The sequence below is a fragment of the Haemaphysalis longicornis genome, unplaced genomic scaffold (genome assembly GCF_048455015.1).
Source record: "Haemaphysalis longicornis isolate Haplotype H1 unplaced genomic scaffold, Haemaphysalis longicornis Haplotype H1 scaffold_7, whole genome shotgun sequence".
In the NCBI taxonomy this organism is placed as follows: domain Eukaryota; kingdom Metazoa; phylum Arthropoda; class Arachnida; order Ixodida; family Ixodidae; genus Haemaphysalis; species Haemaphysalis longicornis.
Window position 1 is genome coordinate 137,070,513 of NW_027526422.1, and position 21,567 is coordinate 137,092,079.

The 21,567-nt window shown below is 47.1% G+C and overlaps 1 protein-coding gene and 1 long non-coding RNA gene across 2 annotated transcripts in view; both read left to right on the forward strand.

The window, feature by feature from the left end:
* The window catches only part of LOC144146569 (Na(+)/citrate cotransporter-like), a 51,127-nt gene extending 41,597 nt beyond the window's left edge, over positions 1-9,530 (forward strand). The window contains exons 7-9 of the mRNA XM_077678512.1: positions 3,392-3,499; positions 4,512-4,692; positions 9,345-9,530. Coding sequence (XP_077534638.1) covers positions 3,392-3,499; positions 4,512-4,692; positions 9,345-9,530 — 475 coding nt within the window. The remainder of the gene's footprint in view (positions 1-3,391; positions 3,500-4,511; positions 4,693-9,344) is intronic.
* A 5,161-nt stretch (positions 9,531-14,691) lies between these two features.
* LOC144145169 (uncharacterized) lies at positions 14,692-21,058 on the forward strand. The gene is made up of 2 exons (XR_013317446.1): positions 14,692-14,822; positions 20,849-21,058. It is a non-coding gene; the product is annotated as an uncharacterized LOC144145169 (long non-coding RNA).
* The last annotated feature ends 509 nt before the right edge of the window (positions 21,059-21,567 follow it).

A 21,567-nucleotide genomic window follows, 5' to 3' on the forward strand; every position in this document is an offset into this window, starting at 1 on the left:
CTTTTACACCGAACTTTTATGCGACTCTGACCTCTCCTAAAATTTTAGTCGAAAAACTGAATGGGCAACTTTCATAGGGCACAACGTTCTCGATTCCTCGAAGGAGCTCTTTGAGAAAGAAAGTAGCACTTCATATGCCCAGCCTCGTCAGCCATCCACCTGCCGTGTCCTCCTCTCTGTACTCTTGAGCTATCCGCACTGGCTTGTCATGCCAAGCTTTGTCGTTGCTGAAGCAACTTTTTGTCTATTCTCATTCGGTTGTTACGCGCGCTGCGATGCGAACTTCCGTGTTGCCCATATAAACACATATAAACGCATATAAACTTGTACCTTGGGAAACTCTGCAGCAGTTCCTCAAGGTAAAAATTTATAAAATGCATTATATGGGTTGAGTGCCACGAGCACGTGGGACACCATAAAAAGGTTCCATTCTCTTTTTTTCGTTGCGTGAGCGTGCCGATCGCTGCACCTATGTAGGTAATAGGAGCAAGCTCTTATTTTTTTCGTGAACTTGCTCTCCTTGACCCGCCTAAACTTTCGTTTTAGACGCCTGCCGACCTTCGGTGAGCATCGGCGAAGGGGTGGCCCTCCTTGCTCGCGAAAATAACGTTTACTTGCTTCCTTTACGGCCTTGCAGCGAGTAATTTTTCTCCGTGTGTGGGTGCGTGCGCGCGATCTTTCTTATTCTGCATTTGCAACGGCGCTATAAATTCTGCGACATAAAAGGAAGTACGATACAGGCAATCGCTGTAAACTGAAGTTTACCTATAAAGAAGTAACAAGTATGTGCAGTCATGAACGACGCAAACGCGAACATAAAAATGTGGACCAGAACACGCAAATAGCGCATTTTCTTTCCATGAAAGACAAAATGAACCGTGGCTTAGTTACAAAAACACTTTTGGGAAACGTTACTTTCTAAATATACCAATAGTGCGCCATTACTACGCCTTTAAGAACAATATTTTGTTCATTTTTTTGTGTGCCGATTCATATTTTCGTGTTTGTATTCCACTTGTCCATGTCGTCTGTACACATGCATACATATGTTTTCTCGTCTACCTCTTTTTAGGTCCACGTGTTGTCAGCCCTGTCGAAAGTGGAGCCTTGACACCCATGTCAGCTTATCTTATCTTATTCTGAATTTAATACGAAACATGCAAAGTCGGGCCGCTGAGTTGTAGGAGTCCGTTGTGCCGATTGCAAGTACTTGGCGTTGAGAGTGCGCGAAAAAGTAAATTGGCTGCGAAGGCAACTCTTGACTGCTAACAAACACGCGTTCGTACGAAACACTGGCAGTTTGGTACACATTTGAGGCAGTAAATTCCTCAATCATGGCCCGTAATACCTGCTAAATGGTAACAGAAACTGTTAAATTTACTGTTGAGGACAAAAGAGACCCGCTTACACTTGAGGGGTATCGGGAAATTGAAGAGGAAGCCAGCAGTTTCTTTGCTCAAGGATAAGGCTGGAAATGTGGAAAGATGTCCTTAACTACGCCTGCGTAGATGATTCTATAACGGAGCGTTGTCAGGAATGAGCTTGCAGTCCCCAAAGGCTAACAACCTCAGAGGCCTATGACTCTGACTGTGTGACTGAACGCGCCTTCAGTAGTAAGCAGCATAGATATTCGCCGGGCGCCCCTTTCCACGTACAGATGCAACAAAAAGTATACGGAGCCCGGCTTCATGAGTGTACAAAAATTGCTATTTTATGCGGCTGCCAGCATAGATATATATGTGCAACCGGATTTTATTTTAGAATACCTTTCTTTAGCAGTCACTTCGAGGTGACTGGCTGTGCACATGGCTGAAAAATTTCGAAATCTCCAACCCATGGTCCGTTTTTTTTTTGTTTCACCTGCACGTTTGTTGTTGCTGTATTTATCTTTGCCGTGCACCAAAAAACACATTGGAACAAGGAGACCAAACAAAAGCAGACAACTGTTACCAGTCGCAAACTCTACGTTTGAGAAGAGGAACGTGTTCAATAGCGTGTAAGAAGGCGATTGGGTGACTGCCTGTCTATGCTGGTTGTTGTTGTCAGGTAAACGCATGGGGAAGACCAGTGACCCTTCGTAATGTGTGTTCTCGTGTCTCACCCGCTTCCAGGCGCATCTATTCTGCGGACACAATGCGCCAACGCCGCGATCTGAAAGCGGCCCTTCGAGTACAGTACTTTCACGAGCAATGGGCGACGTAAGTCCACCTGAAGCTTGGGCATTGACAACTACGTCGTGTTTTTTCGACGTATATCCAAGAAAAAATACAGAAAAACAATCCGATGATGCACTATTAAGTAAGCATACCCACCGTGGTGGCTCAGTGGCTAAGGTGTTGTGCTGCTGAGCACGAAGGCGCGCGTTCGATTCCCGGCCGCCGTGGCCACTTTTCTGACAGAGGCGGAAAGGAAAAACGCCCGTGTGCACGAGATTTCGGCGCACGTTAAAGATCCCCAGGTTGTCAAAATTGTTCCGGAGCCCTCCGCTATGGCGCGCCTTATCACCTGCGTTGCGTAGGCGCGTTAAACCCAACAATCAATCAATCAAATCTAAGTAAGCATAATTACAGAACGTCTCCATTTCACCAACCTTACGCTATATCGGTAGAATTTAAAAGACACGTCAACTTATGCAGCGTCTTCTCGTTTATTATTTACCGTTTATAGTCAATCCAGGCAGGCGGTCACATGAAATAGGTGTTCGTAGTTTCGTGAGATCGCTTTCAGTTTTGAGTGCGTGTGCATCACGCAAGCATTTCGTCGCTCATTTGATGAAAAAGGCGGCATCTAATATTGCCGTCGCAAAAGGACATTACCAGAGGCTTTAACCGGAATTCGCATTGGCTGCATGTGGCCTGGAATCCCTCAGCAAAATGTTAATCGGTTGTGGCGGCCTAAAAACACATGCACTCACGTGGATTGAAAGTGTCGATGTTAGCAGCCGTCAGAAGCTCATTACCGGTTCAACAACGTTAGGCCTAACGTTTTGAGGTCTAACATCTTCAACCTGAACTCGGACGTTGACGTACAGTGAGTGTCTTGCGGTCTGAGAGGTCGTTAAACTTGAAGTTTAAACGGTAGGGATAACAAACTTTCACCTGCGCCAAAGCATGGGTCTAACAAAAGCGATCGGCCAGGGCTCTTACTCGCAATAACTAAGTAAAGAAAAATACGTAAATGAAAAATATTCACCGTCACTCTTTCATAACAATGCCAAAGCCTCATAAGCGTGACACGTAGGTGCCACACTGGCCAGGTTAGATAAGAGATAAATGATTCCAGATGAAGGGACATCAACGGTGAGCTTTCCTACCTCGCGCATGTTATTTCAAGCGCGATGTCTAGCAGGACAGGCATTTTTTGGCAATAACTAACACCCTTTTCGTTGCAGGGCTTGGGAAGGCATCATGCTCTTTTTCTTCCTCATCTTTGTCATGGCCCTCTTCACGCGTGAACCGGGCTTCTTCCCCGGATGGAGCTCTTTCCTGGGAGTGCAGAAGTACGTTCACTGCACGAGGCGGCACGATTCTTCGCATCCAAAATCATCTGCCGGAATTTAGTGCGATGCTTTAAAATTGCATTTCTATCAACAGCATCCCGCGAAGTGACTCGGTTTGTGTATTTTTCCGCAATGTACTGTAAAATTTCCAGGACAGTCGTAGCGACCCAAAAGCAAGAGCTTCGTTATACCTCGGTGGAACGGGAAGGGTTTCAGTTCATGAGCCCGTTTAATAAAGTTAAGGTCCACCACAACGACTCCATCTCCCGAAGACGCGGAAGCACCACCAGCGACGCCGGCCCTTGCGCAGGCGAGAGCAATGGAAATCGTAGCTGACACCCAGGAGGCATGCAGGTGTTTCAGGTCGGGTTGCGTGGAACCAGCAATGCATCTCACGTTATCAACTAACCCCATATACAGAAAAAAAAGATTGCTTGGACGCCCGCCCCTATGCAGGTTTAGCCCAATAATCTTACTCGTACAGTGTATTCACAACGTGCAGAAGGTCTTCACTAACGATTCCATCCAGTCGGTGGACAACCGGTACAAAAAACCTTCGGCATCAACCTCGAGATAGCACGCGCACTCCACAGTAATTGGCTACCAGTTCGCTCTGGGAGCACATTTAGTACACTTGCCTGCCCACCGCATTGGGCCATGAAAAAAAAGGAGGACGATATCCTCGCCAACTCAGGCCTCCGAAAGCATTCTGTACCGCTTGGCATTCTTCAAGAAACACTAGCGGTTTTTACATTGGCAGTGTAGCCATTCCGCTTGTTAATCTTTGCTCGACCTTAAGGGAATCTGGCCCCGGACATTGCTTCGGGGCAGTATAGCTATGCAACGGAAAGTAGCCACAATCCTCCTACCAGGCGGCAATATCATGCGTGCTGACTAAATCCATCCCCTCTCTCTCTCTCTCTCTCTCTCTCTCTCTCTCTCTCTCTCTCTCTCTCTCTCTCTCTCTCTCTCTCTCTCTCTCTCTCTCCCCCTCTCTCCCTCTCTCTTGAAGGGACGTGCGTGACGCCTCCCCCACGGTCCTGGTCTTCCTCCTGCTGGCCTTCATACCGGTGCAGAGCCTCGAGATGACCAGCAAAGACCGCGCCCTCCACTGGAAGTTCGTGCTGCCTCACATTCCTTGGGGACTTGGACTCGTGCTCGCATCGGGCAACGCCATCGCCTACGCATCTACGGTATTCTCACTTTCCCAAATGCACTCACACACAGCTCATACAGTGACATGTGTGCCTACATAAAGTCCTTGTCATCCGTGCTCCTGGAAAGGACCCGCGCGTGGGCGTACCCTCAATGCCGCTTCGTGGACCATGGCATCTGAGACGTCGCCAATGTGAAAGGGTGCTTGGGTATGGAGAGAAAGCATCGATTTTGTTGAAACGCAGTAGCTCTAACACCAATTCCCTTTAAGGTAGAAAAACGTATGTGTGACGCATTTATTTTACACAAGCATTCATCACAACTAGTGAACTCCTGGCTGATGCAATACTTTATCACCTCCTCCTGTAAACAAAGTTGGGAAAAGCATGGTAGCTTTCTAATACAAAAACTGCATCAAAAGTGCATCCAACCTTCGATTACAGTAGTTCCAATCGACCTTCAAACCTTCAAGTACCCAAATCGCAGACGAAGAACGAGCCCGTGCGACAATTTTTAGGGCAATGAATAAACGCATCTACGAATGATATAAATGTATATTGATACGTGATATTTATGAGATAAAGGTACATCAGTGTACTCCTCCTTGATCGACGCGTGTGTCTATCTAAAACTGTTCCTTTTTTGCAATGTTGTTGTAACAGTTTTGACATGACGGAAGCCCGGTTTCAAGCCGCACCGCGTGACTAGAGATTTTATCGGAGCTTTCCGGTCGACCTTCCGGTCTATGGGGAAATGCATTAGTTTTTTACAGTGCGCCATGGGTCCCGCAAACAAAGCTTTCGCTTTTAAACCCTGTGCGCATTGCAATCCTAGGTCCCGTACGTCGCAAACAACAGTCAAGCATGCGTTCCAACCACTAATAGTCTGAAATAAAAAAAAAACTATACCGGAGAAGTGGGGAGAGGGGTTATGCAAAGCCTTCGTCAGTAAGGGTGCCGAATTGACGCCTCGACTTTTTAAATGAACCTGGTGTTTATAACTGGAAACTTTATATCATTTTACTGCTTCGTGCAGCCGAACTTTTAAGAGCGAACTCTTTTGCAAATCGTAATTTTTCGTGTCCGCAGTTACAAATACCAAGAAACTGCCGAGCGCGCGCCCGGCAGCGCGGGCATCGCGGCGATGGCCCGGCAGTTAACCACAGAAAGGTAATGCCTCGCGGTCGTGTGTGCGTGCCTCGCGACGAACGCACAGCGTCCATCTGCGCACGTTTGTCAAGCCTAGCATACCCACTATGGGAGATGGTCCAAGATTGCGGCGACTGACCCCAGAAGTTGAAAAATCCAGGAAAATAACGAGCGGTCGTGTTTGCGTGCCTCGCGGCGACCGGCCAGCGTCCACCTGCACAGGTTTGTCAAGCCAAGCATACCCACTAAGGGAAATTGTCCAAGATTGCGGCAACCAACGGGAAGTTTAAAAACCAAGAAATGCCAAGCCCTAGTATTTGCGTGCCTCGCGACGACCGCCTAGCATCCACCTGCGCACGTTTGCAACCCAAGAATACCCACTCGGGAGATTGCCCAAGATTGTCCAAAAAACCAAAAACACTCCAGCGTTCGCCGTAATCGTGGTAACACTTGCTGAGAACGAGAAAAGCACGTCCCAGCGTACGCCCCTCCAAAGCGAAGTCCAATGATTATCACTTCCAAATAAATGAGTGAAACTCACAGTTAAAGCAACAGTGATGAAGTAAAGGTCATTGCGGCATCGAATAAGGAGCAAATCAGCTGGAATCATGGACTTAAACCGCCATGATGGTCGTGAAGCTTGCCTGCAGCTTCGCTACCTGCAAGTCTTACGCGTTAGTGTGAGTTTCCTTCATTTTTTTCGCGCACTCGAAGTTTTTCGTCAGTGTTCGCGTTTGCCTGCTCCCTTTTTCCGCGCTGTTGTCTTTTGTCAGAATGTCGAAACTTATCCAAGTAACCCGAGGTGACACCTCAGTTCGACATTGCAGACTAGTTGGTTAAGGCCGAAAAATCAGGGGACTACGATAGTTCAGGATGGTGTGATGTGCCACACATGGTGTATCTGTCCCGTAGCCACACATGCCGAAGCCAGATAACTCGGCGTCCAAGAATGGTTTATCCTAGAGCACCACAATGGCCAGCCAGAAAGCCAAAAAGCATTCCGCATTTTTAAAACGAAGCTTTGTATGTCTCCCTGATGGCGTCGTTCGTTCGGAGTAATACGCACGGCAGGAAAGCTAACTTTACACAATGGGTTTTACAAAACAATGATGGCGATGACAACCGAAGGCACATCAAGCTCCTCGAGGCAAAACCGCTTCCCGTGGTGGGAGGGAACGTGGCTTCCTCGCATTATGAAACAGGCGTCTATCCGACTGCTCCATTCCTACACGGTTAAAGCAGTTTGGATTTCAACTTCGACTTTTATTGAGCTTGCATGGAAAAAAGCTTTACGTTTTAACCATATTTGTAGGGGGGTCAGAATTTATCCAGTTTTTGAGGTTAGCGGCGGCCCCTTAGAAACGATTTTCGTGAATAACACTGCAAGTTGAGAAAAAAAAACGCAGTTTTAGCTGGGCAAAACATTGGGGACAGTTCAAACATTGCAGGCCGGTACTTTTTAACTTCGTATTCAAGATGATTCGATTTTTTCGATCGAAGAATGACACCATTTCAAAACTCCTAATATACACCCTTGGTATGTCTGGAGCGTTTTCGCTCAAACCACTCGTGCGTACAATTCGGAGATCGAGCAGAGCAATTACACTCTGCGGTAGAATGCATTGGTTGATTTAATTGTAGGGTTTAACGCACCGACGCAACACAGGTGACGTAGCGCGCCGCTGTGGTGGGCTCCGGATTAATTTCGACCACCTGGGGATCTTTAACGTGCGGCGAAATCTCGTACACACGGGCGTTTTTGCTTTTCGCCTCCATCAGAAAAGCGGCAGCCGCCGGCGGGAATCGAACCCGCGTCCTAATGCTCAGCAGCACAACGCCTTAGCCACTGAGCCGCCATGGTGGGTATAATGCATTGGTCCTAAAATAACGCGCTATAAAGCACCTCGAAAACAATCGTGCTGCAGCAACAACTCTGCCATTGAGAGAACGTTAATGACTTCTTGTGTTTCATGCAACCTAAGGGCAAAAAAGTTCGTTTAGCTCCGTTGACGGGAAATTGGTTTTTGGTTTTCTTACCACCTTTCTCCTTGCAGCGCCCTATATTCTACATAGCTTGAATACAGCCTGATTCGGCTTAAACAACAAAAACACCATAACTGCATTTGGCATATGAATTAGGGCGTTCAGACGTTTTCTTTTGTCTATTTTTTCTTTAGCGGGAACCACTGCGAAACATGCGCATTTCTGGACTGCATTTGATGCGTTGACATGCGGATAAAAAAAGGAATATCAACTGCGTAATTGAGTTTTAGGCGAGAATACAATTAAAGCAAAATATGTGCGTTCCAATTACGCGTCTTTCAAGTACTTCGATACACATTTGTTCATTTGTAGTGAGTGCATCAAAGCGCCGCTTCACGTGGCTTACTTTTTTCTGAGCGCGCGCACGGGAAACACGTCAATGTAACATGAGTGAGAACTTCAATAACTGCAGCATTGCCGCGGTGGTGTTGACACATGCGACTGTTTGGGATATTGAAGCGACAACGATTACGCCACAGTTTCAACGGAATTATTAACATTAATATATTGCGGTCGGAATGGCTTCAGCCGAGCAGGAGTATTTGCAAGAAAAACCTTTGTCTGCTCCTGCAGATTGTTTTTGCATAATTAGCGCCCCTCTCCACCCCCTCTCCCCTTTCGCGAAAGCGGCAGTCGAAAACTCACTTCTACAATAGGCGTTCTACGGGCTTCAGGCTATATATCGGCATTGCTTGCACGCATTTGTCTAACTTTGAGTAACAATCACCAGCTGGCAAGACACTTGGATTCGCGCTGCCGAATTTATTTGAATATACGTCCACGACAAAGATAGGTAACTCACCTTATCTAGGTAGCACACTAGATAACCATGACCTGGCTTGGTCCCTGTGTTAGCTGAACCGTACGTATAATTGAACAATGTTTCGGTGAAAACAAAATTTAGATGCACACGAGAATAAATGCGGCATTATCTTTCTTTAGTTATTGCAGATACTTTGCAATGATAGCTGGTTTATAGCTATGGAATTCATCGTACTAGCTGACAATAATACAGGGAGAGACCTACCGAAGAGACGAAAGAAACTCTTCTACATCTCGGTTCCGATATTAATGTTTGTTAGTACGATGAATCTTCTAATTAATAATCAACTCGCCCAACTTTCTGCGTTGGTTTTTTTTTACCATCAACCGCCAGCGTGACACATCGCCTGGCCCGCCTTAGTTTCAGCTAGGTATTGCGAGGTAGAGGCGATTGGTCTGGGAAAGGTGTCCTCATTCCATATGGCACACGAGTAATGCAAAGGTGAGTAAGAGAGAGAGCTACTTCTTGTGATATCTCAAACAAACAAGTCGCGTTCCACCGCCTTTGAACCCCATGATTACGAACTAGCACTTGAGAAAGGAGTTTAACGCGATGTTGGTGTTCCGACATTAAGTTTGCCGCTGACGAGCGCGACGTTGAAAGCTCGACAAGCGATGTCGTATTGGACGAATCCGCACGTATCCTTGCGACTGAGCTCTTTAACGACGTTTCGCAGAAATGCGGCCTGAGAGACGCCTTGCTGGAGTGGGGCCCTCGGGGCAGCAGCGCGTTCCTCAACCAGGCGCTGCTGATGGTGGGAGCAGCCATCAATGCGCAGATGTCCATTGAGCACACGGACAACTCCCGCGTTCACAAGCTCTTCGAGAAGGTGAGCTCTGCCTGCGAGCTGTGGCCGGTGTGAATCGAGCTATTGCCTGAAATCACTTGATTGCGCGAACAACAAAAATTGGAGTTGATTCCTCTGTCATAGTTAAAACACGAAATCAGTAAAACACGAAAGTGATATTTGCAGCGAAATCTGCAGCTCAGCATGATTTGCAGTCGACGGCTGTCTTGTGGGCGTGCTTGGCGAGCGGCGTCCTGCTGGCGGGTCGCTTCGGCGAAGGTGTACTGGAATCATTTCCGTGACGGATATGACGTCAGTGAAATCTTGCGGTATCACTGCATAAAACACTTCCGTGTTAAAATATAAAACCCGAAAACGAACAACGCCAAGTATAACGTACTCTTTAGTACAAAAGGTTGCTTCCCCTCAGGAAGACCCTGTGTGCAGCGTTGTACCCTTTACAGGCCGCTTGCTCCATTGTACTGGCGTCACTTCCGTGATGAATATGACGTCAGCGAAATATTCGTGTATCCGGGAATAAAACGTTTTCGCGTTAAAAGAAACCCACTGGACGCTGCGTCCGTCACGGGATCCCCATTATTGAGAAGAACATTGACTGCGTATGTGCGTGGATGCTGCAAATGGCGCAGAAAGACGTCATCCCTGGAATGTAATTCCCTTCCTTCCGCCCACTCCTTACCACTTCTCCTTTCTCCCTCCTTCCTGCTAGGCCACTTACTACATCTCTCCTTCCCCGTCCTCTTATTTTCCCTCCAATCCGATTCGCCCCTCCTTTTCCCCCATTCCGCCTTCGATACTACACCTCTTCACGCTCTATTCCTTATCATCCCTCTATTTTTATACTCCTTTACTACGTGGCTCTTCCCTATCCCTAGCCCTTCATAGCTCCCACCTTTAACTTCCCGAAATACCGTCTTTCCCTAAAATTTCGCTGCTTAGGTAGCTAGAGTATGGCGATTGTTTTAAAGGAAAGTGGTCCTGTGTACTCAGGAAAGTTTCATTCGCAATTCAATAAGCATGCGTGGAAAAAAAACACGTTGGAGATTAGTTCGAAGCAAACGCTTTAATGAACCATTGAGGGAGTAACACGTGTAAAAACCGGCCGCACGTTACAGCACCGCTGGTTAACCATCTCTATATGGAGTGCGTGGGCGCATATTTTTTAGTGAATTCGCACTTCGCCCAGAGGCACACTTATGCAGGCTCACGGTCCTTCATCGAACACCAGTTCTCGAACCTTTGCGATGAATCGTTCAGCAGGAATGTGGAAACGCTGCGCAGCAGCTCGCGCTTCTTGAATCGGCTCCTGCGCGTACGGAAGCAGGTCGAAGTTAAATGAACCACTCCTACAAGAACATCTTAAGATCTCCTAATAAACAAGGTTGGTTTTCTTTTACTCTTTCTCTCTTTCTTTCTTTCTCCCTTCCTTTCTTCTTGCCTTTCTTTCTCTCTTTCATTCTTTCTTTCTCTCTTTCTTTCTTTCTTTCCTTCTTGTTCGCCACGGTGGCTCAGTGGCTAAGGGGTTGCGCTGCTGAGCACGAGGACGCTGGTTCGATTTGCGGCCGCGGCGGCCGCTTTTCTGATAGAGGCGAAAAGCAAAAACGCCCGTGTGTACGAGATTTCGGCGCACGTTAAAGATCCTCAGGGGGCCAAAATTAATCCGGCGCTTTCCACTATGGCGCGCCTCATCGCCTGTGTTGCGTCGGTGCGTCAAACCCTACAATCAGAATCATCTTTCTTTCTTTCTTTCTTTCTTTCTTTCTTTCTTCCTTTCTTTCTTTCTTTCTTTCTTTCTTTCTTTCTTTCTTTCTTTCTTTCTTCCTCAGTTGACTTATGCCAACGGGAGAGGAGAGTACGGGCGGGTAGATTTCGCGGACTTCGCACGAAAAGGCAGCGGGGGGTTATCGAACTTCTCCACGCAACAATAAGTCTATGATGCCAGGCTAAGCGGTATGCAAGAGGGAAGCATGCCTTCTGTGGAGGATACACAGTTCCGCTCCGAAGGAAACCAAACAAAGGCCAATGCTCTCAGGGCGGAAACTACACTAAACAGAGTACGCTCCTCGCCATGACGGCGAAGAGAAAGGCTACTATGCGCTGCTGCCTCCTTGCTTGGGCGGAAGCAACCCGTTATTGTACTTCTTGAAGAGGGCGGGATTGGCGTCTACCCTCAACAGAAAAACAGGAATAACGGGTACAAAATACGGGTGGGCAACAAAAAATTGACACGCGAGCAATGCTGCTGCTAAAGCGGTAATCACACGACGGAGTCTTCCAGCAGAGAAATCTGGGGGAGGTCATGAAATCACTGCAGGCGGACTTCCGCTCGGCCAGCTCCTTCGCTCACACGAACGATGCGACTGTCGGACGGACATCACTGCTGCCGTAGCACCGCCGATTCCGCGACGGCGGCAATATATCCTAAAGCCCTTACGTACTGATCTTGTCAGCCGCTCAAAAATTTCCCGTGGACGCGATGCAGGCGCTGCTGTGTGTAGCAGCGCGTAGAGATCACGGCGAGACGCCCGAGGCAGTGGGTGCGGATACGCGCTCTGGGAGCAGTCGGCCGGTCCGCCTACAGGCCCGCATACATATGTTAGGATTAACACTGGGGGGAATATTCGATCTCCTCTCTCGCAAGTGGTGCAGAGGACGATTTTCAATGCAATTTTCCATCACATCATTACCCCCTTTCTCGTATATGCAGCTTTGTTTGCGCCTTGGGGAGCGGTATCAAGCTATCAAGCTGGTGATCGCGGTGCACCGGTTCACCACGAAGACAACGTTTTCATAGGCACGCTCAAAAAACTTTCGAAACTTGTCAAACAACTTATTATTTGAGATAATGATAAAATTAATCAAATCACAGTCTCTAATGAGTTTCCTCTGCAAATATTACATTGTTCGTAACTACAACGTTGGCCTGCGGAATAGCAGGCACAACCGTTCAGGCAAAAATACGCTTTACTTCTTTTTTTCGTAGTTTTAAAACAGCCTGTTTTTATTTTCCACTAACATAATTGAACACCATTCTTCGCGTTTTTGTGGCACTTTGTTTAAATTTGCGGTCACTAAAACGTTTCAATCCAAGCGAATGATGAAATTAAGGCGAGCGCGATGTATAATGGCGGCCCATGACGACACAGACGACCTTGACGTGAGCCGCATAGACGCTAGCGCCAGATTCCTCTCTAGTGTATACTGCAAGAAACTCTATGCCTCCGACACGGCCTCCGATAAGAGCGATGCGCCGGAGAGAAACCGTGAAGTAGGGGTCACGTGGCGCTCACTCCTAGGAGCCACACGGCGAATTTTTCCGTCGTGTGAATACCCCTTAAGGGGACCAAACGTGGCCACTGAGAAAGTGAGAGCGCTACGCACGGTGGGCGCGGGTTTCGAGGAACGGGTGAGAAATGAGGCGTTGCGTGCCTCGAAGGAGGAGCAAGGCGTGGAAGTGGAACAGAGCCGAAGTTTCGCGAGGCAACGGGACGAGATGCTACTGCAGTCTTGAAGATCCACTAATGCATATTCAATTAATCTTTAGCGTGGTTCGACCGGCCGTAGCTCCCCTATGATTCGGCCATTAAAGGCTCGTGATTGTGCAAGTAAATGGCGGCAAGTTTCACCGTTTTTCCTTCGTCGCGAGTAATTGTGCAGCAACGGTTTTTTTTTTTCAAATGATAATGGTGAATTAAGGTGTGATCCCGTGGCCAGAGGTGCCATATTCAACCAAGGCAATTGGAGGTGCCGCACTGTAGAGGTCCGGTTCCAGCCCTCTTTCTTTTTTACTTCCACGGAGCTTGGCGAGTCAAATTTATCTCAAGTTCGGATGAATTCAACGGTGATAAGACCTCAAAGAATGTAAACAAAATTATTAAAAATTAAGGATCCTCTGAACAGTACACCCGCGAAGAACAATTGTATAGTGCGCTGCTGAGCACAAGGTCGCGGGTTCGATTCCCGGCCGCGGCGGTCGCTTTTCTGATGGAGGCGAAAAGCAAAAACGCCCGTGTGTACGAGATTTCGGCGCACGTTAAAGATCCCCAGGTGGTCAAAATTAATCCGGAGACCTCCACTGCGGAGCGCCTCGTCGCCTGAGTTGCGTCGGCGCGTTAAACCCTGCAATCAATCAGCAATTGGGTGATCTATAGCCAGGCCAACCATTATTAGTGCTATGATAAAAACTTCCGCTTCACATTTCAGACTGAAGTCAACTTAACAGAACAAGTTATCTTGACACTCGAAATTCCTGCAGTCAATCAATAATTTTTATCGACCGTAACACCCGGTTACATGTATTATCACGGATCCAGTTGCATACTAAACGGGGTACAATCGATCTTCCTTCGTACAATCGATATTCCTTAGAATCGATAGAATCGATCTTCCTTCATACAAGCTTACAATCGATCGTCCTTCGTGGCCAGTGAGTGTCCCAGTAGTGTGCAATGTATTGCGGAAGCTGGAGCCATAGCATGCTATTATGGCCTACACCATTATCGCGAACACGTTAGACCGATCTATAATATCAGTATTATTCGTGTAACGCGCTTTTTACCAAGCATGGCCTTATTCGATATGGGCATTTCAAAGCGCCGCAGTTTCCCAGTCAGAGAGCCCATGCGAACGTTTTTGTCATTGCGGCAAGGAATACCCGTTTAAATTGGCGAATTAGCCATAGCACAATAGACTCTGTTTCTAGATACCCTATCCAAGCAATTCTAAAAATGTTTCGATAGCGCTAACCAGTCTATTCGCAGTATTTTCCAAACATAAGTTTTACGAAGCCAGATTTGACTTTTATTAGACCAAATTTATGCTGCCCTACTCGACAAGACCGCCAAATTTAGCAGAAAACAAGAGTCAAAATGAGTCACCAGCACGAGCCAGACACCTAACAGAAGAACTTCAGAGACTGATATAACTTACTCTCTGAAACTATCATGTAGACTAAGCACATCCACCTAATTTTGTGTTTTAGTGTTTGATGCTGATACCCGGAGCCCATTCGCACGCCGACGAAGCAGTTTACAATTTCTGCATGTGCAGTGCCCATTACCGCAATTTTCCAGTGGTTCTTTTCTTACATTGCATCCAAGCTGCAAGCGGTGTGTTCGTCACACGGACTGATCCTAATCATGTGAACCCTTATCTCCAAGAATGAGGACATTTTTTTCTCGCGTAACCTTTTTCCTCCTTTCCCTGCAGGCTCAGCTCGATCACGTGTCCCCCCTCTACTACGTCTGGCCAGTGTCGACGGCGTCTTCCCTGTCGTTCGTTCTTCCTAGCGCGTCGGCCGCGAATCTGATGGTCTACCACTACTCGGACTTGCTGTTCGCAGACATGGTCAGTGGCTTCCCAGGATGTTTCAAGATCTTTCTGTACTTCCTCGTGTTTTGAATTCAATATATGTGCTTTCAAAGCTCTGGTGTGTCGAATCAAATCAAACATTATTTTCTTCGAGCATACAAGCAGAGGGCAGTCACAAAAAGCTGCACTACATGGCAGCTTGACGAGGCAACTGTCCCTACATTGGACAGCAACCGGTGAAACGAGTTTGTCGTGCCAAAAAAAGAACACTTAGAAGATCGGTGTACAGGTCGGAGTGCGAAAATACAGTAGGAATTGAGAGCGTAAAAAAAAAGTCCAGGAAACGAGAAAAAAAAAACCGAAACAAAGTAAGAAAAACACAGGTACGATATATTACCACAACCACGAGATCTGAAGCGTAAATCACCATAAACGTGGTTACAGGCCAGTGGACGTGTATGTATACATTTCGGGGCAAGCATAAAGAAAGGCAATGACAGGGTTTATGTTTTCTTAATTATGAAAAAAAAAAAATGTGGGCAGTATGGTCATCACCGTTCAGGAAAAAAGTGCTGCACGATGTGCGGATATTCTACCATACAACATATGGCAGTGTTTTTCACTTTTAAGTCCTTTTTTAATGCGTGCAGTCTTTGTGAAAATTTTCTAGGTCAAGCCGAAAGTGCGCAGGCCGCAAAAAATTCAGTGTAGAAGCTCTTAGGTCCCGAGCGAGGCTGAAACGTTTTATGCCGGAAGGCTAGAGAAAACAGCTTTCTTTCTCACTGTCATAAAATATTTTTCTCACAATTAAAGATAACCTCCTTCTTTGGCTTCTTTGTGGTGCAGTAGTCTTAGGGTTGACCTAGAAAATTTTAACAAACGGCAACAAGTCACGCAAGGCTTGAACCGTAGCGAAGCTGTAGGAACTCTTCGTTAGCATCGAATGACATATGACCACGCACTCGGACAAGTTTGAAATCGTTCATTTAGATGTTCCGTCGTCGCTTTGCACTGTGCTAGCACAGTAAAAGCTCGTTAATTGGAACTCGAAGGGGACCATAAAATTGTTCGAATTAAGCGGAGTACGAATTAGCGGGTGGGGGCTAGAATGAATGGACATCGCGCCACACTGCACAACGAAGCCACCTCTGGACTCGTTATCACGAATTGGGCGCTACAACACGTTTGTGGCAGGTGATTTCGTAAATAATGTTGATGGAGCCCGAACAGCGAACGGCACAGGTGGAGTGGCGCCCGCGCCGAATGCAAAATAAGCTGCTGGAACAGCGCGGCGCGCGCGCTACACTGTGTTTTTTTCTGTTTCGTTGTTTGGCACCTTCAATTAATTTGGTTTGGTTTGGATTCGCGACACGTTTTAATCACTCTGGGCCGACGTCTTCCGCGAGGAGCGATGGAAACCAGGGAATCCCGTTCCAATTAACCGTTCCGGATACCGACGCGTTCGAATTATCGAGAGTTATCCCGCATTGAATTATACCCGGCTGTGCTGGGAGCGGGGCGTCAGTTCGAATTAACGAGCTTTTACTGTAGTAGCCATCGTCATACGCATCGGTATCATGGTCTTCCTCATCTTAAGCATTACATGCACGGCAGCGCTTGACAACAGCTGGGGCGCAGCGGTGGCGCGTCGTTCCTGGACTCGCGTCAAGGTTACGTGTTGCAAGGGTTGCGCCACTTGTGGCGTTGTTGGTTGCTAGGCAGCACGATGCGTTCCTCGGGGTTTTCACCAGCGTTTTTAGATGTAGAGCATCTGATTCACTCGCCTTGTCCCTCGGGCGTCGTCGTCGTCGTCGTCGGCGGCGGCGTTGTCCACCCCTCCCCCATTCTCCTCGCCGCGCCAGCTGCGCTCTCCGCCGCTCATCCCCTCTCCTCTCCGATAGCGAACACACTCTCGCCAGGGGCATTGGATTGGAAATCGATTGAATTGGCTTGGCTTGGCTTGGATTGGATTGGATTGGATTTGGATTGGATTGGATTAAAGTGGATTGTGTTGGATTGTGTTGCGTCATAGCCGTGGCACGTTGCGTAATAGCCGCGGCAGACGCGCTGGGGCCGGCGCATGTGCAGTACTCTCTCTTCCGCGGTTTCCTCTCCTTCGGGCGCGCTGCGCATATAACCGGAGTGCCGTTCTCCGGCGAAGCAACATCCACGCTTGGCTTAAACACCTAGAGTCCACGCCGCTTTACAAGTACACCAACGTCGTCATCGACTGGGACCGGCTTACGCAGTCCCCTCAACGTTATGCGCGCTATAAAACGCGGTCCCTTCGCCGCTCCGCCTATGCGTCGCATCTACACAGGGGTTCCCGCGAGGGGAGGTGGGAGTTTTTTTTTCTAAAGCCACTGCGGGAGCCGGGTAGGCTCTGCGGTCGCTGCGAGGCATGCGCTCACGAGCGCGAGGCATTGCCTTGGTATTTTCAACGGGTTACGCGTCACGCGCCACACATTACGGCCAGCTGTAACAGCTCCGCTGTTACAAATGGACGCCGTTCCGGCCCTGGGAAAAGTGGATGTGCAGAAAAGCTGTTGTAACCAACTACACATGTTGATGGGGCGGGTATGAAATGTTCCTCGTCGTCTCGTCGGGCTTGTCGCTTGCGCTCGGCTTCTCTGGCGGCAAATTCTAACGCATGCGCTCGCCCGCGAATGACGTCAGCCTCCCTTTTCAAGAGCAGCTGCAAACCTAATGTTTACCAGAACACGGGAGGGAGGGGTTTCCAATCGTTCACAGGCGACTTATCACCCATCATGCGGTTTCGATGCTTGTTGTGAGGTTAAAAAACCGCAACCCTTTTTTTTAAACGATTACTGCTTGATTGATTGACTGATTTGTTGTTTGACTCACTAATTGTAGGGTTTAACGCGCCGACGCAGCGCAGGTAAGGAGGCGCACCGCACTGGAGGGCTCCGGATTATTTTGACCACCTGGGGATGCTTAACGGGTGCCGGAATGTCGTACCCGTGCGTTTTTCGCCTTCATCAGGAAAGTGGCCGCCACGGCCTGGAATTAACCCCGCGCCCTCGTGCACAGCAGCACAACGCCTTAAACACTGAGCCACCGCGGCGCGTTTTATACGATTAATAAGGTCTATGCTGTGCCTCATTCCAAAGAAAAATTGCGCTGGGCTTCTCTGGTGGCAAATGCTGGGTCCTGGCTACCCTGAAGCATGCGCTCGGCGTCTTGAGGGAGAACTACTGGGCTTGCCTGGTTTTTTTATTTGCTCACAACGACGTGAAATTTTCCGACCAATGAGAGGCTAACAGTTTCACTGTACAATGCAGTTAATGTAAATTATGTAAAATGTAAATTACGCCTAAAGCCCAGCTCCTTATCTGACAAGATTCCCGTGTTTGTCTGTGCGACCGCATATATGTTGGCTTGTTGGTACAGCAAACTTTGTTGGGCCATTCCTCGCATGTGCGAAATAAACGGGGCACCGATTCATTGGTTTTCACCTACCCCAATTCAAACAAGGTACACCTAACTGTGAATGCCTTCGTTCGCCGGTCGCGGTAACAAAATTTTGGCGCCATCTTTGCAAACAAGATTCCCGTTTTCGCTAAAAAAAGGATGGATGAGCTGTACAAAGTGTGAAGGAACAACACGCTTTACGGAAGCGGCTCCACTGGCGATGGTTCGAGCCAAGCTTGCGCATGGAGCGAACCGAACCACGCACAAAAATTTGCAGTTGATCTGTTTCGCTGCAAATTTCGTCGAAAGACAATAATCGTCTGCCACCCCTGTAACGTAACAAAACATAACTGCAACATAACTCCGTAACATAACATAAGATGACATAACATACTATAACATAACATACCATAACATAACATACCATAACATAACATAACGTAACACAACGAAACAAAACATTTTTGTGTTCCTTAAGCATTTTTTGATATTCTCTGCGCGCAATAAAATTTATTCAGTTGTTACACAGCACCCGTATTTGTCCCTTTCTCGTCTTCCGTTCAGTTTATTTGCGTTGATTATTTTCCATGAACATAACTCCTTCTCTGCTCCCGTTCTCGCGAATCACGCTCTTACCCTCTCCTCACGCTCCTCTCACGGGGAATTCTATGGAACTTCGCTAAATGTAATTCAATTTTACTGTCTTCTCATTACTCGTGAACCATCCGCTGGAACAGCGCTCATCTTTTTCTTTATTTTCTTAATCCTTGATATATCTGTAACACCACGAACACAAGCTCTGTTCTTGTTGTGTTTGCCTGTATATCGCCCTTCTAGCCAATGCGTTGGCCCAGTGGCTAAGGAGTTGTGCTGTTAAACCCAAAGGCGTGGGGTCGATTCCCGGCCGCGGCGGCCGCTTTTCTGATGGAGGCGAAAACCGAAAACGCCCGTGTGTACGGGATTTCGCCACACGTTAAAGATCCCCAGGTGGTCAAATGTAATCCGGAGCCCTCCACTACAGTGCGCCTCATCACCCGTGCAGTGTTGGCGCGTTTAACCCCATAATAAATCAATCAATTATATCGCCATTCTGCACCATTGTTAGGGCGCTTTTTTTTTCATTTGCTAGCGCAAAACCAATACAGCGTCCATTCTTCATTAAAAGAACACGCTGGTATTCTCGTTATGCATTTCCATTTCGACTCCAATGTTCCTGAGGTTTTCTTTGTGCTAACTAGTCTGGACATTTGTACTCTTGAAGGGTTCTGCATGTATTTTTTGCGGAAAGTAAACTTTCAGTTTGGGTCGACGACTAAGTGAATGATACACAGAAAAACAGCAGAAAATTCTCGCGTTTAGGCAGCCTAAGGAGGACTATCGTCTTTAAAACTTCAAGTCTAAGGACGTGTTTTGTTCATCATATGAATATTGCGGGAGCTAATTAGACTACGGCAACCATCACTTCATCGTATTTTGAATATCAGATTGCCTACCATAAGTGTTCTGCATCTTAAAAATGAATACTAAAGAAAGACAGGCGTAAGAAGCGTTCGGGGGTACAATTCTTGCTGATGATTGTTTGTTTTTTCACAAGAATAATGATGGCTTATATTTAAGACATGAAAAAACCAGCCGTTCTGATTCTTTTCTTAAATTTTGTTTGACGAAATTTGTTCTCAATCATTTCAATACGCTCACTAGGTGTTGCATTTCGCAATTATTCTTTTTGCGTGTGTTTAGATATGTGGTAGGTTATTAGAAGTGCAGACCTTCCAAAAAGGCTTGAGGGGGTACTCGCAACGTGGAAAAACTTATGCCATGACCAACAACAGCTGTTTTATTCTGCATCCAGTGGGCAGTTGGGGCAAAACATTTCTGCTTTTGCGGTCGTTCTAGGCACCGCTATGGCAACCTTAAGCCTGGAAACTTAAAGTTTTTCCCGTAATAACTTGGCTTGAATAAAGACGGCTGAAACCCTAACATTTAGAAGTATGACCGTCGTAGACTGTTTTGTAAGTGAGGTCGATGAGTGCGTGCGTTCATATTTCCAGTATTCGCTCGTGCTGTAAATGAGGGGATTTCGTGGGGAAAAGCGTGCTGCTCCAATGGACCCAAAATTCGAACATGTGCTTGTTTAAAATTTCAAAAAGGCATAGGGACCCGCAAATTTCCCAGTCGCGTTAAAATGCAAATATATCACAACGCATTTTTGTTGCCTAAGCAAGCATTGTTGCTCTTCAACAGTATCTTTAAAGACATTAGGAGGAGAAACAGATCACGCAATTTCCGAAATCTCTACGAATACGTGACTCCAAAAAACTCCCTTGACATTTTCACAATAACATTCCTCGAAAGCCGAGTATTCACCATACCCGTAATGTAGCATGTTACATTCTATCCAAAAAAATAAAAATAAAAGGAAGGTAAGCAGGCTTGGGCACTACCGAGGAAGAAATACTAATCTAATCACTTAAGAGAGCGTCCTTTTATTGTCGTTTAGAAAGGACAGATATTATTCATTCCTTTGACCCATGATTAATACCGTGCTCTGATTTTTTCACTATGACATATTTTTCGATTAACAAACGGTACTTCTTTTCTCTGCTGACGGGGCATGTTGAATGGCGCAGGTGATCCCTTCGACGCTTAACCTGGTGGCCAGCCTGCTTGTCTGCCTTGGCTGGTACCAGGTCGTGCTAGCGGGCCCTTTCACGCAGGCTGGGCCACCCAGCGTGTCACTGAATAGGTCGCACGCCATCCTGTACATCGACCAGTGACCGGACACAGCGCGAATATGTGTCCTCGAAGTTCTCGATTTTAGTTACTAATATAATGATTTAATTACCTTCCATGGTTCAGTGTAGCATGTTGTCGGGCTAGTTGGTACTGCATTTCAAGAGTAGCAAAAAATTCGCGACAAAGACAAGACCACTGCAAAGGGGACAGGACGGACGCAGTCCTGACCTTTTTGCAGTGGTCGTGTCTTTGACGCGCAGTGTTTTCTGCTCTTGAAATTACCTGCCATGTTCATGCTTGCTACGACATCCTATTAACGACAATTTTGTATGACGTCGTTACCAATATCCTTTAATTGTGTCATTGGCTGTTGTTTGGTCAATTATTTAATGATTACTGTGTATTGCGGCACAGTTTTCTATATATCTCCGTAGAGTACATTGTTAAAATGTTTGACAGTAATTACCTTCCATGGTTCAGTGCCGCATGTTGTCGGGCTAGTTGGTACTGCATTTCAAGAGTAGCAAAAAATTCGCGACAAAGACAAGACCACTGCAAAGGGGACAGGACGGACGCAGTCCTGACCTTTTTGCAGTGGTCTTGTCTTTGACGC